This window comes from Erinaceus europaeus, chromosome 19, assembly GCF_950295315.1.
Source record: "Erinaceus europaeus chromosome 19, mEriEur2.1, whole genome shotgun sequence".
Lineage (NCBI taxonomy): Eukaryota > Metazoa > Chordata > Mammalia > Eulipotyphla > Erinaceidae > Erinaceus > Erinaceus europaeus.
In genome coordinates, this window is record NC_080180.1 from 16,978,375 (window position 1) to 16,998,009 (window position 19,635).

The 19,635-nt window shown below is 39.4% G+C and overlaps 1 protein-coding gene across 5 annotated transcripts in view; it reads left to right on the plus strand.

Annotated features, from left to right (window-relative positions):
* NEK7 (NIMA related kinase 7) overlaps window positions 1-19,635 on the plus strand; it is a 155,145-nt gene that overhangs the window by 68,503 nt on the left and 67,007 nt on the right. For 4 of the 5 annotated variants that reach the window (XR_009546307.1, XM_060178501.1, XM_060178504.1 and 1 more), the window contains exon 3: window positions 13,599-13,739. The exons of the other annotated variant lie outside the window; for it this stretch is intronic. Coding sequence is in view for 3 of the 4 variants with exons in the window: in XM_060178501.1 (XP_060034484.1) it covers window positions 13,599-13,739 (141 nt within the window). In the remaining variant the exon portion in view is untranslated. The remainder of the gene's footprint in view (window positions 1-13,598; window positions 13,740-19,635) is intronic. 5 annotated transcript variants of the gene reach the window in all.

Sequence of the window (19,635 nt, forward strand, 5' to 3'; positions counted from 1 at the left end):
GTCTAGGGTATTGGTTTTTAAATTGTAAGGGAAATACCTGAAGACATATAGATTCAGAATGAGAATACAATAAGAACTTTCATGTCTGCTCTCTTGGAAATTTGTTTTAAGAAGATTTATTTATTAGCAGAAAGGAGAGAGTGAGAGTGAGAGGAAGAAAGTGCCTGAAGCTCAGCCTGACACTGTGATGCTGGGGATTAAACTCAAGACCTCATGCTCCCGTGTCCAGTGCTTTATTGTCTGTGACACCTCTGGCCCACTCTAGGAAAGTTTTATTTGAACAGTGTGTTCCATGTGATGTGGGCAGTGTTGAAACTAATATTGACCAACACAATTTTCCAACTGAGCTGTGTTCTGAGTCTGAAATATAATTGTAATCATAACAATGATGGAAATAGTTCTAATCTCTGAGGGTGAACTGGGTACCAAAATCCACTAGAGTCAGATATTGGTGAATTCAGTTAACAGTCTCGGTTGCATTCTTTTCACCAAAATGAGCTGTTTTCTCATGTAGACCAGTGATTTTCATGCTATCTGAGCCATAAATATGAAAAAATAGAATCCTGCTATAATTTTAGAGGGAGCATTTCAGACATATTTTAAGTATTGGTAGACTTCCTGGAGTAAGCTTATAGTAGCTGATTTGAAGAGCAACACTGAATTCATGACTTCTCATATGTTATTGAGAAATTGGTCAAGTTACTTTACACTTAGGATCTCCTTCTCTTTATATGAATCTCACAGCTTTTTACATGACATAGTTATATTTGGTAGAACTTTCTGGATAGTCATAAAACATTTATCCCGGGGCCAAGTGGTGACATAGTATGAAGTGCAAGGACCCGGGTTCAAGCCCCTGCACCCCACCTGCAGGGCGGATGCTTTACAACAGGGAAGCAGATTTACAGGTATCTGTCTTTCTCTCTCGCTCTCTATCTCCCCTTCCACTCTCAATTTCTCTGTCTCTATCAGATAAATAAATAAGACGTAAAAGAAAAAAAAAAACATTTATCCCGACTTTAGATCAATGTTTCTACTCTAGCCACATTTACATGGAGTAAGTTTAATTATGCTTCTTTTCTTATTCTTTTTTTTTTTTTCTTTTCCTTGGCTGCATCTCATGTAGTGTAGGGAAGCAAAGAGACAGGGGAAGCATTTCTGGAAGACTTATTATCCTGTGTCTGATGGATGCTGAGGAAACTGACTTCCTGGAGTCAGTTTAATTTAGCAGTGATTTATAGAAACAGTGCATGGGGGAGATTGAAGGATGGATTAGATTGCTCACAGTGACTGAACAAGTGGGAAGAGGAGATTGAGGATCAAACTCAAGTAATTTGTAGAGAAGGTGGGAGGGAACAGAAAGACTAGTTGTCTAGGATGGTGTTTAGCACTGTGTTCTGGGACGTCTGATTGCCTGGGGTGAATGCCTGAATCACTGCTTCCAGCCATGCCATGTGATGCAAAGCAAGTTATTTACATCTAAAAGCCTCCTTATGTTTCTTAATAATAAAGAGAGCAACAGTACTAGCTCTTAGTATGGTGCTTGGCACTTAGTACTCATTAGTTGTCATGATGATCATGACTAAGTAACAGTAACAGTGAGCACTCTTTCAATAACTGTCTTCCTTGGCTCACAGAATTTCCCCCCCCCCCCAGTATCCCCTTTATTCTCCATACTCCAGCCGCAGAATCCTTTTATGGGTCCTTGAGCACACAAAGCCCATTCCTTCCTCAAGACATCATCTCCAATTGTTCTTTCTGCCATGACTACTCTTTCTTTTCCTTCTGATGTTTTAATTTCAGAAAAATGTTGCCTCCTCAGCAAGGTCAACCTTAAATAACCCAATCAAAAGTAACCATCTGCTCATTTTCTATGGAATCACTCTATTGTATTTCTTTGCAGAGTATTTAAATTTAAAAAATTTTTAAAAATATTTTTAATTGTTGTAGTTATTGTTACTGTTATTGATGTTGCCGTTGTTCATGTTGCTGTTAGGACAGAGAAGAATGGAGAGAGGAGGGAAAGATGGGGGGGAGAGAAAGATAGACACCTGCAGACCTGCTTCACCACCTGTGAAGTAACTTCCCTGAAGGTGGACAGCCGGGGGCTTGAACCGGGATCCTTATGCCAGTCCTTGCGCTTTGTGCCACATGTGCTTAACCCACTGCGCTACCACCTGACTCCTGAGTATTTAAATTTTAAAGAATAAAATGCCCTATATACATTTATATTTATGTATTTATGTATTTATAAATAAATACATCTTCTGTATTTATTTAGTCTTCATTGTTATTACCACTATCAGCATTATGAACTTGTCACTGAGGTTTTGTGGTTCCTGGTCAACTTCGAGATAGTAGGGAGAGGAAGACAACATAGCATCAAAGCTCCCCCCCCTGCCATGTGGTCAGGGATTAAAACCTGGGTCAAGTGCATGTTAAAACAGGTATACACTGTACATGTGAGTACCAGAGCACCTGTGTCTCCCCTTACAGTTTTTTTGGTCAGTGTTTGTGCATACTACATATTTCTTTGTTTAACCTTTCTACTCCATTAATATTTGTGGAATAAATTTTTACCTCTTCCCTCATTCTGTCTGTCTCTTCTAGTAAGAGACTTTGTTTTCCACATAGGTTGGGGTTTGAGGAACGTCATGACATAATTTTCTATGTAAAAATGTCTCATGACTTTTCTGACAACTCAATAATTATGCCAGGTGTAGCCAGTGTTGATCATAGGGGGTGTAAGAAGATGCAAGAGTCCTTGCCACTAATGATAAACTGGTACCATACTCAGTATTTTTCATTATATAATTTGGATATAGTAATCATTATGCTGGGCAACATATCTAAAGATAAAATGCTGCAATACCTTGGGTCTTATGAACACTCAAGTCAGGTAATTGATAGCATTTGACAACTCATTTTTCTAATTTTTTTAATTTGCTTCCCCCCTCTTTTTGTTGCCCTTGTTCTTTTTTTAATTGTTGTTGTTATTGTTATTGATGTCGTCGTTGTTGGATAGGAGAGAGAGAAATCGAGAGAGGAGGGGAAGACAGATAGGAGGAGAGAAAGATAGACACCTATAGACCTGCTTCACCACCTGTGAAGCGACTCTCCTGCAGGTCTCAAACCCAGATGTTTACGGCCTGGTCCTTGCACTTCGCGCCACATGTACTTAACCTGCTGTGCTACTGCCTGAGCCCCGATAACTCATTTTCCTTATGCTATGGTGAATCTCTTCCTTTGTTTGATAAGAAGTCATACATGTGCTTACAGATGCATATCTGTATGAAGCTGTTCACACACATTTGTATCCGTGTATCCATGCATGTATGCATGCATGTACATCTCTGACACTTCAAGAAATTTTAGGGAAGTATTATTTTTTTCAAACGATGTGAAGTACAGATAATTAGATTTTCTTGACACATGGTATTTTTTGTTTGATTTCTTGATTCCCAGTGAGATTTGTTGACAATAATACATGACAGAGTTGTATTAGATGTTGTCGTAAAGGGCATTCTGGCTAGTATAGTTTGCAGATGATTAGCATGCTTTTCAAGACCATAGCTTGAGCCTTATTGCTAAATTAAATTGAAGGATACTCTGAAGTTTTATTTTAGCATTTTGGAGTAATTCAACAATATTAATATAAATTACAAGGAAGTGGGTTGACTTATGGAATTAATAACGCAGAAATCACTAGTATGAGCTAAATTTATAGTAGCAACAAAAACCTTATTAGTGATGGTAAATATTGTAATTAATGCTAACTTGTATATTAGATCATTTGATATCAATACCTGTAGGAATTTTTAGGACATAATTTTTTCTCTGGGGAGTATTTCGAGTCCATGCTTTGACTCTTCTAATTTCCCTAGAGAGAATTATCATCATAATACTATCCAGAATTATCTTATTGCTTATTAACTATCCCCACTTTCAAATTTTAAGCAAATTAAATACATTAATTTAGTTCTAGGAAACTATTAATTGTTTAAAGAGTCTATTCCTGTGAGAATAAGATGCAGTGGCACCTTTCGATGAATTTTATTTGAAAATGAAATTTATTTATGTGAAGGAAGCAGAAAACACAGATTAAGTTGTAGAAATCAATCCCAGTTAGCAAGATCTGTTGCATGTGATTAGAGTCGATTCTGATCAGTAAGTGATTAATTTATAAGAACTCAGAACATTAAAAGTTTTGTTTGCATAAAGCCTCATTCATAGTAGGGTTTGATTTGTTGGTTGGCTTATATAATTTTGAGTTTCTGCTTTATCTTTCTGAAACTTCACATTTGTGTTAAGTAGTAACCTGTTAGTATATTGATTCAGACAACTCTAACAATTAGGCATGATCATGTGCAACACAGTGAGCACACCCACAGATTTCCAAGATCTCTCAATTTATTCTGTTACATGTACACTCTCAGAAACATATGTAATACTTTTCAATAAAATTTATGCTTTAAAAATAATGGACAACAGAAATGTAGTATTTCCAAGGTCAGCTTTAACTATGTCCTTCCAGTAAGGGATTGGGCATGTCCTATAGTTAGTAATTTTGGAAGATTTCTGAGTTAGTCATGTTCTCTTGGTCATGGAGAGCATATGCAGCTTCAAACTCAGAATTTATGGGCCTTGAGTCAGTTGTTCTCCTCTTCAGTTTGACACAAATTTTAACTTATTTTTTTTATTCAAGTGGCATTAGATTACAATATTTTGTAAGTTTCAAGTGTAGTTAGTTATATTTTAATATTTATTTAGATTACTTTATAATCACCACCAAAATTTCAGTTTTAATCTTCACCATAATGCAGTTTTTAAAAAATATTTATTTATTTATCTATTTCTTTTTTGTTGCCCTTGTTTTTATAGTTGTTGTAGTTAGTATTGTTGTTGATGTCATCGTTGTTGATAGGACAGAGAGAAATAGAGAGAGGAGGGGAAGACAGGGGGAGAGAAAGATAGACACCTGCAGACCTGCTTCACCGCCTGTGAAGTGACTCCCCTACAGGTGGGGATCTGGGGGCTCGAACCGGGAGCCTTACTCTGGTCCTTTCACTTTGCGCCATGTGCACTTAACCCGTTGCGCTACCACCTGACTCCCCATAATGCAGTTTTTAACTTTATGTGTGTTCAGTCAGACAACTTTATTTTCACTAAACATACGTTTATGTTTAAATACCCTGCATTCAAATAATTGTACTTTGGTCAGAATAAAACCAGCTATATATGCTGTGTGCCACCTATGTTGCCTACTCCCCCCCCATTAATGGTCTTTTTTAAAATTAATTTTATTATATTTTTTAATTTATTTCCCCTTTTGTTGCCCTTGTTGTTTTTTTTTATTGTTGTAGTTATTATTGTTGTTGTTGTTAGATAGGACAGAGAGAAATGGAGAGAGGAGGGGAAGACAGAGAGAAAGACAGACACCTGCAGATCTGCTTCACCGCCTGTGAAGCGACTCCCCTGCAGGTGGGGAGCCGGGGGCTCGAACCGAGATCCTCACACCGGTCCTTGTGCTTTGCGCCACGTGTGCTTAACCCGCTGCACTACCGCCCGACTCCCATTAATGGTCATTTTTACCCAGGAAGACAGTCACCATGATATATTTACTGAGGGAAGTGTAATAGGAAGTAGGTGAAGAGGGTATCTAAGTCTAAGTAGACACTATTTCATTAGGAAGTTTATGGTGTCTTTTTAGGTTTCTCTACTTGCTGCAATAGTCACTCAGAAGACACGGGGACAAGCAAATGCTTTGCATAGGGCTGTCAAAGGTCACAGTGCATCCATGAAACAAATGGTCTGGCAGGTAGATGTGGCCCATGGCTAGATATGAATGTTGACTTTAAGAGGTGAGGCACCATTATTTGGGAGAAGCAGAATGGGTATTTACTTTCATGAAAGTTGAAGGGACTCACCTCCAGCTTATGCCCAGAAGTAATTTGGGGCAACTGAGAAAAATATCCCTGCTTATTAAGTGTCTGTAGGAGACTGAGATTGAGGTCATGGATCAAATTGAGAATAGGAACCTTAACTGGAAGTGATGTTAATTTGGATTATATCTCACACTAATTTTATTGTCATTACCTTGCTTATTTTTTTTTTCCTATTCTAGTGTGACTGAAATGCTAAACTAAAAAATATGAGGAATTGGACATTATTGGGGCAGCTGGGGTATGGGTGTGTGTGTGGTAGATATCAATAACTTTTCCTAAAAAGAGTTCTTTATCTGAGCAGCTACTGAGACACTCCTTTGGCTCGCTCCTTCCTTCCTTCCTTCCTTCCTTCCTTCCTTCCTTCCTCTCTCTTCTTTGTTCTTTCTTTTATTAAAGCACCTTGTACAGTGCTAACTACAATGAGATGAAGTTCATCAAAATGAAGCATGGCTCTGTGTAGGGTATAATAGAATCTTTACTGAGGTCTGTCTGTATATTACCTGTTCAGTGATCTCTTTCAGGAGACCTGTTCCTATACAAACTTGTTTTTATACAAATTGCAGTATGGCAGAGAGACCCAAGGGGAGCTGGAGATGTGCAGTTATGTTCCTTCTCATGTCAGCTCTCCAGGTCTACACTGGGTGACAGGACATGGGAGCAGATGAGACAAGCTGTCACTCAACCACACTGCCCTTTGAAGAAAGGCCATGGGGGGAAAAAGGTGCCGCAAATGGGCTGTGAAGTTTACATACACTGCCCACTGTTAAGCAGATTACGTCTAATGAAGTGTCTAATGCTCAGGCCATATCAACCTAATCCTAGGTGGCAGTTCATCCCTCAACTGCCAAAAAACACCGCCCTCTGGCCTTCTCTCGCCACTCTGTCCGCCAAACACAGGGAGGTGCCCAGTCTTAATAAACCAAGACAGTGTGTGATCTGACATGCAAATGTAGGTCATTGCATATGTAAATGTGTGATTACAAACCTGCATGCCAAAACACATTAGTGAGACTTTGCTCTCAGCATGCGGTTGTCACACTGCCTTAGCGGTTCACGCTAATGTTTGTCAGTTATTGTGCAGACAGAAGATGGACTTCCCAGTCAAACTGAGAAGGTTTGGATTGTATGATAGTGCTTATCATGATGAAGCTGTATTTTACTGTTGAGATTGACAAGTTTTTGTCAACAAAAAGAATACTTGTAGATAGGTGGGGAAGAAGAGTTTTCTTATATGTCATGTACTCTTGGAATCTAACTATTAAAAAAAATGGAGTAAATAAATCATAGGCAATAAAAAATATCTCGGGTCATCCTCAGAACAGTGCATGAGAAGGAGAGGCCTGCATAGCAAACACAGGACGAAATGGAAACAAGACCTGAAGATGTCAGAACACACTGTGCTGGGAAGTGTGTGTGGCCAGGCTTCCTAGGTTGTCACAGTGTCTTTAAAATTATTCACTGTATGGTGTATTGCACCAACACAAAGAATTCTGGGGAGAGAGGATAGGAAGAGAACTCTGGGGACCTATTGTATAATGAAATTATATGTATATGTCAGTGATTGCACTGTAAAACACTAACCCCCTCAATAAAAAATAAATAGAAAAAATACATATGTATGTAAAACAGATCCCTGCTGCTAGTCCCCATTGAATTTACCCAAGACATGGCATGTTATAAGTTTCTGTTTTGTCACAGTGACATCTAATTGTATTTTAATCTCAGTGACTACAAAGAGAAATTCCATTATAGCATAGCAAATTGTCTCCCTTTATTTGATAATTTCATTTTTCTATTTATGTACCCTTCCTTCCCTCCTTCCTTCCTTCCTTCCTTCCTTCCTTCCTTCCTTCCTTCCTTCCTTCCTTCCTTCCTTTCTCTCTTTCGTTCTTTCCAGAAAGTGTTTTCTATCTCTATTCTTTTTCAGAATTTGAATTTGGACATATTTGTGGGTCAACATGGGGTCTCATAGCATTGGGCCATATTGTAGTTGACTTTGTAAAGTGCCCACAGCATAGTGGGTACTTGAGCTTCAGCTAGCCTTGGGGTTGGCTTGATCACATCTTCAGTATAGAATTGTCATAAGATTGAATTATGTCAAACATAAAACCAGTGATACTAGCAAAATTTTACCTTTTTTTTTTTTTGCTAGCTTGATGGCTGTGTTGAAATTAAGACTGAAATATATTTAAGGTTGATGTAAAATATCACTTTCTATCAAGTAGCCTTTTGTATCAGTCATCAGCCTTTACAAAGGCTTATTTGAAGACCTATAATTTCAAGTCGAATATAGTGTATTTATTTTGTGTTTTCTTTTAGTTTTTTATCAGAGCACTGCTTAGCTCTGGCTCATGGTGGTACAGGGAACTGAACCTGGGATTTTGGAACCTCAGAAATGAATCTCTTTGAATAACCATTAAGCTTTCCTCCCCTGCCCTTAGGTTGAATGTAGTGTGTTTAGTAAGTAGCCAGTTGGTTGAATTCATAGGATTTAATGTTCAGTCTTCCTTCTTTCTTTCTTTCTTTCTTTCTTTCTTTCTTTCTTTCTTTCTTTCTTTCTTTCTTTCTTTCCTTCTTTCTTTCTTTCTTTCTTTCTTTCCTTCTTTCTTTCTTTCTTTCTTTCTTTTAAATGTTTATTTATTTATTAGATAGTAATAGCCAGAAATAGATAAGGTAGGGGGGATACAGAGGTAGAGAGACACCTGCACCTCTGTTTCACTACTTGCAAAGCTTCCCCACAATAACCTGGCAGGCATTATTTTTATTAGTGATTTAATAATGATTGACGAGATTGTGAGATAAGAGGGGTACAATTCCATACATTTCCTACCACCAGAGTTCTGTATCCCATCCCCTCCCTTGGAAGCTTCGTTTTCTTTATCCCTCTGAGTATACGGACCAAAGATCCTTTTTTTTCTTTTCTTTTTTTATTTAAGAAAGGATTAATGAACAAAACCATAGGGTAAGAGGGGTATAATTCCACACAATTCCCACCACCCAATCTCCATATCCCACCCCCTCCCCTGATAGCTTTCCCATTCTCTATCCCTCTGGGATCATGGACCCAGGGTCCTTGTGGGTTGCAGAAGGTAGAAGGTCTGGCTTCTGTAATTACTTCCCCGCTGAACATGGGCGTTGACTGGTCGGTCCATACTTCCAGTCTGCCTCTCTCTTTCCCTACTAGGGTGGGTCTCTGGGGAAGCAGAGCTCCAGGACACATTGGTGGGGTCTTCAGTCCAGGGAAGCCTGGCCGGCATCCTGATGACATCTGGAACCTGGTGACTGAAAAGAGAGTTAACATACAAAGCCAAACAAATTGTTGAGCAATCATGGACCCAAAGCTTGGAATAGTGGAGAGGAAGTGTTAGGGGGGTACTCACTGCAAACTCTAGTGTACTTCTGCTTTCAGGTATATATTTTGCAGTAGTTTATGGATACGTGTGAACATATGCACTCTCTCACCGAAACTGGTGTATATCTAGGTTTGGGGACTTTGTTAGAAAGTGAACCACCTGAGATGGAATTAGAGTCTACTATGAAAGGAAAGGTCTCACCCGAGTAATGAAGCTGAAGGGTTGTCATTCCACACGTGAAGTCTTTGGACACAGTCTGAAGTGAAGCATGTTGAGGTGGCAATCGTTGCGTTGATTAGGTTGCGATCGGCAGATGCAATATTATTTGATATAGATTGGGAGAGGCATACGGGAAAGTGGGCCCTATCCAAGGGTTCCAGGACTGGGGGAAGTAGAGGCTCTATAGTGGAGATGTGAGGTTCCTGCTGTCTTAGGGTTCCAAAAGACAATCGATAGTTAATGTTATCATCCCATTAATTGGTAATTGGGTTAACTTTGAAAAGTCCTTTTGTTAGGGTTTGCTGTACAGTACCCAGTATCTTGTATATAGCTGTGCTATTGGTTGCTTCTGATCTACTTGGTCTAGGCTTTTGAGAGAGTCTGCATATCAGTTACACAGCCTATATATTAAAAAGATTCAGTTTGTGTTTTGAAAAACTTCGAGACATACAATTAATTTTCCCCCTCTCATATTAATTAACTAGTGATTTATATGACTACATTTTACTAGGAGTGTACATAAACACCATTCCCACCACCAAAAGACTGTGACCCATCGCTCCCACCCACTCCCACCCCCCACTGTCCCAGGAAGCTACATGTCTACCCCTCACCACAGGGTTTTTACTTTGGTGCCCTTCTTACAATTTGGTCAGGTCCTGCTTTTAGTTTCCCTTTCAGATCTTCTTCCTCAACTTCTGTTGATGAGTGGGATCATCTCATACTCATCTTTATCTTTCTGACTTAGCTCACTTAACATAATTCCTTCTAGCTCTGTCCAAGATGGATCAGAGAAGGTGGGTTCATTGTTCTTGATAGCTGCATAGTATTCCATTGTGTATATATACCACACCTTTCTCAGCCACTCATCTGTTGTTGGGCACCTGGGTTGCTTCCAGGTTTTAGCTATTATGAATTGTGCTGCTATGAACATAGGAGTACACACCTCTTTTTGGTTGGGTGTTATGGAGTCCTTGGGGTATAACCCCAGGAGAGGAATTACTGGATCATATGGAAGGTCCATGTCTAGCCTTCTGAGAGTTTTCCAGACTGCTCTCCACAGAGGCTGTACCAATTTACATTCGTTTAGTCTTCTTAAAGACGACACCAATTAAGACCCCATAAGTGTTTAATGTTCACTCCAAGTTGACTCCAAATGTAATGAAGATGTTGAAGTCAGTGCTAGGGGGGAGAAGGGTTGAAAGTGTGTGGGTATTAGTAATCCGGTGAATAGACTCATTCGTGTTTAACTGAGAAAGGGAAGATTTAAGGTATTTTGATAGCTAAAATTGATTACTTTGCTATGTTGTATATAGGTAGGGATGCTAAAAATGCTAAAAACAGATCAGTGTCAGGAGAGACCCAAAAGGCAGTTTTCTTAGAATTTCTATTGGGCCTCACCAATATAGAAAGTGTGTATGGATCTTTAATCAGGGTTAACCCTGTGTTAGACAGACAGACAGCAACAACCAGCAGAAATAAGACAATAGGTAACACTTATAGGAGCTGGATTTTGTGTGAAGATGGAGTTGCCCACTGTGGCTTCTGATTTCTTCTTCTTTTTTCTTATCTACTTATTTGTTTTTTAAATCTTATTATTGACTTACTAATGATTTACAAAATTATAAGTTAACATGAGTATGATTTCACGTTGCTCCCACCCCCAGAATTCTGTATCTGCTGTATCTGTTTTTCTTTTTGTTTTGACTCCAGGGCTATCTCTGGGGCTCGGTGTCGGCACTACAAATCCACTGCTCTTGGTGGCCATCCCCCCCCCCCTTCCCATTTTTATTGGATAGGACAGAGAGAAATTGAGAAAAGGAAGAAGGTAGAGAGGGAGAAAGATAGACACCTGCAGACCTGCTTCACTTCTCATGAAATGCTCCCCCATAGGTGGGGAGCCATTGTATCTGTTTCCCATAGTTACGTTTTTTTTGCAGCATAGTGAAGGGCCTCTTCCATGAAACTAACTAAGCTCTTTGAGAGTAGAAAGTATTTTTAGATTCATCTTTATTTTTCTAGTAGCTAGCACAGAACCTGGCATACAATAAGTACTTTCAAATGTTAGCTAAAAAAAGTGGGGGCTCCTCCTCCCCGACAGTGAACATAGATTGTTAAAAACGAGAGATTATGTTCTCAGTGAAAAGACACCAATCTGAAAAGACTACATACCGTATGATTCCAACTCTATTACATTCTGGAAAAGGCCAAACTCTGGGGGCAGAAGAAAGAACAGTAACTTCCAGGGATGAGGAAGTAATGAACTGAAGGAACACGGAGGATTTTGAGGGCGGGGGGAAATGGCATTCATGTTGATTATACTTTTGTCAGACTCATACAACACCAAGTGAGAACCCAGTGTAAGCTGGAGACTTCGTCTGATAATAATGTGTCTGTGGATTCAGGAATCTTAGTGGATATGCCGGTGTGGTAGAGAATGTGCTGCTTGAGGGGTGGGGGGACGGGGCAGAGAGGATGCAGGAGGACTTTCTGTGGTAAACCTGAAACATCCCTGGAAAAGGATTCAAAGGAACAGACTGTGTTGAGCTAGTGGTAAACTCTCTGTCACTAGAGGTATTCATTGTGACAATAAAATAATCCTAAATTTCAGAAAAGTTTTTTGGAATATTTTTTTATCATCTTTATTGGATAGAGGCAGCCAGAAATTGAGAGGAAGGGGAAGACGGGGGTGGGGTGGAGAGACACCTGCAGACCCGCTTTGCCACTTGTGAAGTTTTCTGCTTGCAGGTGGGGACTGGAGGCTTGAACCCCTGTTCCTTGCACATTGTAGCATGTGCACTCAGCCACCACCTGGCCCCAATTTCAGAAAAATGTAAGGATTTATTTATTATGAGGGAATGGAAGGGGGCTGGGGAGAGAACCAGAGCACTTCTCAGCTCTGTGTTAAGGTGATGCCTGCCCTAGAACCTGGGACCTCCTTCTGGGGCTTCAGGCATACAAGTTAGTGCTCTGATAGGCTGAGCTATTTTCCTAGGTGCTTTTTAATTTTTTTTAATTTTATTTTTTAATGTGTTTCTGGGGAATGAACCTAAGGCTTTGTGCATGTATGATACTGTTGGTCTACCCTGGATCAATCTTTCTTTTCTTTTTTTCCTTCTTTTTTTTTTTACGCTCCTAGTTAGTTTTTCTTTAATTTAATTTTTATTATTGTATAGAGATAGAGAGGCATTGAGAGGGGAGAGGGAGATAGAGAGGGAGAGAGTGGGGACAAACCTGCAGTCTTGCTTCACCACTTGCAAAGCTTTCCTCCTGCAGGCAGCAACCAGGCTTGAACCTAGGTCCTAGCACCCTGTAATGTGAGCACTTAACCAGATGTGCCACTGCCTACCCCCCTGTAGATCAATTTATTTATACATTTTTATCAAAGAGAAGGTAGGGAAAACACAGAGAGAACCACAGCACTGCCTCCCCATCTGTGGAGTTCTACCTGTCTCCATTCTTGAGACTCCCACATGGTGTCTGGGATTGAAAATGGGAACCCGTGTTTTACCTGCTAAGTGAGCCACCTCCCAGTCCTGTGGATCTGTGTGTGTGTGTGTGTGTGTGTGTGTGTGTGTGTGTGTGTGCATTCGTTGGCTAGTTGGATTAAGTTAATGTCTCTCCTGTCTCTACAGACAGACATATTTCATCTCTGAAAAAGAGATATATCAAGAATGTAGTAGATTGAGTGGGACAAGTAGATCTGTGTGAACTGAGGACAGCTTGTAGAGTGTTCCAATCTAAAAGTTCAAAATCCTTATTCTACATTCCTTCTCTCCCTGATGGATTGAGCCTCACCCTGCATACTTTATTTTCTCATGTTATACATGTTATATTAGCGTGTTAATTTTCTTCTTTGCTAGAATGTAAGTTCTCTGGGTACAGGAATTATTTTCTGTCTAGCTGATTCCCATGTACCCAAAAGTAGAACAGCACTTGGCTTGACAAGGAGGAAGTGGATAAATACTTGTTGACTATCAGCAAGGTTATCACTAAGTATTATCTCCTGATGTGAAAACAGTCAAAAACTGTACATATATTGTGTAATTGAAACCCTTCTCTGACTTTTTTTGATTTGCAGAAGGCCTTACGACCGGATATGGGCTATAATACATTGGCCAACTTTCGAATAGAAAAGAAAATTGGTCGTGGGCAATTCAGCGAAGTATATAGAGCAGCCTGTCTCTTGAATGGAGTATCAGTCGCTTTAAAAAAAGTGCAGGTAAGCTGGTTTTAATTCTCTTAAGTCAATGTGAAATTATATTTTGTAAATAATAGTTCAAGAAGTATGTCCTGAATGGTTCTCATTTGTGTGTGTGTGTGTGTTTGTGTGTGTGTGTGTGTGTAACTTTCTTTAAACATTTGCTCTCATTACAAATGGAGAAGTCTGGGGAAACTGCCTTTCTCCTATCTATAGAATATATCATCAATGTTCAGGAAAGCACTTTCATTTGAAAAAGAGAATCATTAAAAAGACAAAACCTGACGTTAATAGGGAGTAGTCCAACTCGAAGAGGTAGTACAATCCTCAGATATTAAAGGCATCAAAGTCAGTCAATTGCCTTACCCTCTGGATTTAAAAACTCAATTTCTTCACTTAAGAGAAAAAAAGTCAAAGAGTCCTATAGTTTGACAGGTGGAGACATGGCGTTTCTGTCCCCAAATGGCGCTCCTCCGTGGGCTTGCAGACTTCCTCCTTTAGACGATGCTGATGACCCCACCCCCCAGCTTCTGACCCTTCATGCTCAAACATGCTTCTCACCACAGTTTTGCTTTCCTATGTCTACATGAATCCAAAGTCTCCATGAACAACACAGAATACTGGCAGGATGCCGGTGCTCACTGAATGTGCTGGTTCATATGTGCATGAACTGGAAATGAGTGTGCCCTCTAACAGTCGCCATCTTAGCATCACAGGCAAAAACTATGTAATGGAACTTAGGAAGAATGGTTGTTAGAGGACAGTTATGCCTAGATGTAGCTCAGTTACGTTGAGTTGACTATAGAGATTAACAGCATTGGTCTGACAGTGACTTGGAGCCAGTGCTCAGAATTGAGCATGCTGATGTGTGTGTGTGTGTGCGCGCGCACACACACACACTCACATGCACACATACACACACACACACACACATGCACACCCCATGAGAAGCCCTCCTCAAATGTCAGAGATCTGCTTTGTTTCCTCTTTCCATCCAAGAAATCTCAGGAAACAGGAAGTTGAATGTCACCCTTGAGTTGATAATGACAGGATAATAAAATTGTGCTTTAGAAGCTTGAATTATAGTAGTACATATAACAATTAATACATAGTGTTAATACTGTTTCCAGACTTTAAACTTTTAGCTGGGGTTGTTTGTTTAAATTTGGCAGTGACTAGAATGATACTAGAAAACCTTCCTTAACTCCAGACTTTTTCACAGATTATTTTTGTTCATGCCAAGGTTTTACTGCTCCAGAGATGCTCCCCACCCACTATCTTCCCAGGGATTCTAAATTTGGAGAAAAAGAGGCAGGGCTTAATTCCACCTCAGCTGATTAGTCTCTATATCACAGAACCATGACAATTAAAAATTCTTAGGGAGAGAGAAAGAACAGAAGCTGTGTCTTCTAGTATCATTTAATTGTTTCTTCTTGCTTTTGTTGTTCTTCCTTTTGACGGAGAATTTGAATGAAGACTTAATTTGCACAGTGGTATTTCCATTAAGTCTATTTCCCTGCTCTTCCTCCTCCTGCCCTCTTTCTACTCTGAGAGACAGCTGTCTGGTGTTTTGTGGAGTTAAAAGTGTGTCTTCTGAGTTTATGCCTTAATCTCACTCTGGTCTGTTAAGTGTAATGTTTTAACATCTTCTGGTTGAAATATAACTTCTTTGTGGAAGAGAGAAATGTTGTGAAGATAGTCTCAGCTAATTTAATGAGGAGAAAACAGTGTCTTTTATCTTTACAAGGAGAAATGTATTTGCATTTCAGACATGTTATCAATTTTTGTGATGTATTATACTTGTGCTGAACTGTTACCCCCATTGTTCTCCTTTTTGAAAAACTATCTTTGTGGGTTAAAGTAAAATGTTTTAAAATATTACGAACTAGAATTTTACCCTTTGTGAAGAATCCTAGATGTTCTTCAAAAATTTTGAAGAATCAAATACTAGATTTCTTCATGCAATTTACTTGGTAAAAATGACATCGTTTATCTCAAAAGATACTACTTTTCCCAGCTCTCCCGGTTTCTTGCCTCATCACTGTGGTTGAATTAAAGTGCAGAAGTTTTGCATTTACAATGCCTTTCTCTGCTTTCAAGTCTTTCATGAGACATGTTAGAACCACCATCCAGGTCCTTCAACTTGGTTTTCTACGCACTTTGTCCACTACAATCAGCTTCATATTATCAGGGCCTTTAAGTACTAAATGCTGGTAGGTTTGCATGTTGCCTGTATGTAGGAAGTCAAGTGTGTATGGAACACATGCTACTGTGAAATCATAAAGGAATCTGAGAGGCTGCAGTTTAAAGCAACATTCGCCAGCCTTTTTGTTTATTTAACTAAGAAACTTTACTTACATTTCATCATGATTCATTTTCCAAGACTGAGGTGTTGCCTTAACTCATAGAACATTTTGAAATTCTGCATTCCCACGTTGCTTGCCTTTCTCCTTGGTTCCTCTCTTCTTTGCTACTCCCCGCTATTCATTCAGTTTATCCTGGCAGTGTTATCGATTACCTGGTGTTCAGTGGGTCAGTGGGTAAGCTTTAGGGCTACTGAGAAAAAATAACGGGGCTCCTGGGATTCCAGCAGAAATGCAACAAAGATTCTTCCACAGTCTTGATAGGTACGGTAGAGCGAGAAGCCCAGGGATGGGCGAGAGGAACGTGAGAGGGGGTCTCAAGTTCAGCTTTTATTTTGGAAGGTTATCAAAGAATCGATTGGGCCTGGTACTATAATCCCATTATATTTAATCAATTAATTAGAGCTATGTAATTGGAATTGACTCACTTAATCAAGCTAATGACATGACATTATAGTAGAGTGAATTTGGGGTCTCTTAGTTCTTTGGCCTTTGTCACAGTAATACTCTGTTAATAGTACCTGAGGGATTTTGATCCTGAGTTCATTAATGCTTAATTACTCTCTGCTTGTCTGAAGTTGTATGTACAAATAAATAACACCCTTTTACTGTGGGACAGTTACTGTCAGGAAGTGACATTTATTGCATGCTTAAAAGCCAAAATCAAGTCAAATTACATTTTGTTTAGGCTCACTTTTCTGACTGAAATGTTCTCAATAAATCCAGATGTTAGGTGAAATTTGTCATTTCCTCACATCCATATTCAGCTCATACAGTGGACGTCAATGAGATATTTAGTCCTTTCTTCTTTTTTTTTTAAATATTTATTTTATTTATTTATTCCCCTTTGTTGCCCTTGTTGTTTTATTGTTGTAGTTATTATTATTATTATTATTGTTGTTGTTGTTGTTGGATAGGACAGAGAGAAATGGAGAGAGGAGGGGAAGACAGAGAGGAGGAGAGAAAGATAGACACCTGCAGACCTGCTTCACCGCCTCTGAAGCGACGCCTCTGCAGGTGGGGAGCCGGGATTCAAACCGGGATCCTTATGCCCGTCCTTGTGCTTTGCACCACCTGCGCTTAACCCGCTGCGCTACAGCCCGACTCCCTAGTCCTTTCTTCTTTCTTGGATGTTTCAGTTTTTTTATTATCCTTTATAATAATGTCCAATTGCACATTATTATAATGTAAGCTATGATTATATGAGTTTATCTTAAAATTTTAAATTATGAATTTTTTCAGGGGCCAGACTTAATGAATAAGTATAGCTAAGGCTACTACTTATACTACTGAAAAATTAATGTTTGTTTAATATTTACTGAAGACCTGCTGTGTGACAGACACTGCACTTGACATTAGGCATGTAGTAACTGAGTTTCAGATATTTGACAATAAATCAATCATAGCCCGGAAAGAAAAGGCCCTCGCTGGGGGAATGGAGATCTTCTAGATGAAGTGTTTAGCAGATGTAAAAGTGAATCCTAGGCAGAGAGGGTGAGGAGCCAGTTATCTGAACAAGGAAGAAGAGGCTTCCAGGTAAAGGGTACAGCAAATGCAATCTTCCCAAAGCAAGGAAAGGAGAGACTTAAGCTGTACCAAAACCAGATAATTGTTTCAGTGTAAAAGAAAAGAGAGGGAGAAATAGACTAAGGTACAGAGCCAGGAAGCATCCAGACATGGAAAGTTTTGCTTGTAAACTAAGGAGGAAGAGAATATGGTTTTCGTGTTTATATAATTATGAGTGACCAGTAGCCATTGAAGGAAGTCAAGCAGGTAAATGATAAAATCTGGTGTATATATATTTAAAGATTAGAGAGATGGTGTAGAAAATGGATTTACTGTCTTCACTACAAAGTAATAGTAAACATTTCAGAATGTGCTCAGCTATTATGTAAATCATATTGGCATTATGGAAGATAATGACAAAGTGGGATTTTGTATGGTGAGATTATACATTTGTTGACCCTTAGAGTCAAAAGAATGTAGTGAAACAAATAAAGTGACTTCATATTTTTCTTGCAAGAGGTAGTGCCTCTCCACTTTTCCCTATCAATTACTGTCTCTACCCAAAAATAATTGAATAAAATAAGTAACATTAAAATATTTAGAAAATGGGAAAATAGAATCCTACATCAACAGATATATGATTAGAAAATTACTTTCAGTGGACTTTAAAAACTACTGCTCCTAGCTTCAGCCATAGCTGTTATAGATGAACACTCAGCAGGAAGAGCCATTTATTTTATGCTAAGGTCAGTCTTTGCTATTGGGTGGGTGGATTAAGCACTACACAACTGTCCCAACTCATCTTCTGTTGACTTATGTCTTGAATGAAATCCTTTTCTTGTACCTCCTGTGGGCCTTTTCACTAGCTGCCCCATTTCTCCCACATCAGCATCCTCCTTTTGCCCATGGACATCACCAGTTCCCCTTCTTGCTGACAGCTCTCTAAGCTGTTGTATCCACACCGGCAGCTTCCTAAAATTTGCTTCCCCTTTTGTCTGTGGAAATACAGTCTGCTTCTGCTTTCTTATGCAAACCTCCTTTCTGCTCTCTCCTCTCTCTCTTCCCTTCCCTTCTCTTCTTCTCCTTCTCTCCCTCCCTTTCTTCCTTCCTTTCTAATTTTAGTTATTTAATATAAGGGGGGGGGGAGAGAAAGTGAGAAGAGAGAGAGAGAGAGACAGAGAGACAGAGAGAAGCTAAAACCCCACTTTGGTACATTTGGTGTCAGAGATCAAACCAGAAGTTACAGATGTGCAATTCTAGTTTTCTACCAGCTGTGCTATCTCCCCAGCTATCAAGGAGCCTCTCTCTCCTCTTCTGTTTGATGGCTTCTCTTTACCCCACATCTTTGGAGGACATTTTCCATAGCTGTGATCCTGGGATTCTTGTTTCCCTTATTATTCATGTTCTCACTCTTGGCTTCCAATCTGGTAGGGTGACTTCATATTCGAAGCACTGACAGCCTTGCTGAGCTTCAGGACCTCTTAACACCTCAACAATAGATTGATCTATGACAACATTTCAGAGAAACTATTAATATTAAGAAAACCTACTAGTTAGTATAGTACTTTGGGACTGTACTGTCCTATCCTGTTTAGTTGAAAGAGAGTCCCTTGGAAACAAAGACCTTTCAACAATGATGAGATGATTAATGATACAAACAAGTATCTAGTTCCATACCACACATTTGCCAGAATGTTACGGGAATCCAGGAGACGGAAATTGAGGCCTACCTTTTAATTTGCAGTTTGGACATGCTGATACATTTGGTTGAGAGGAAACTTGAACAGTAGCTCGATTATAGGCCTGGTTGTTAGAAGGAGCAAGGCAAGGCTGCTTCCATCCCCACCCTGCCCCACCCCTCTGAAGCTTCTCCACCCTTTAGAATTCTTGTATATTTAGTTAGGAAAAGATCATATATTTGGAGATTCTCTTGTTCACTATTGATAATTTTTATCTCAGTAGTTATTAATATTTATGTATCTTTGAATGGTGGTGCTGGGGTGGGACCCAGGGCCACAGAGGTGCAAAGCATGCACTCTACCTGCTGA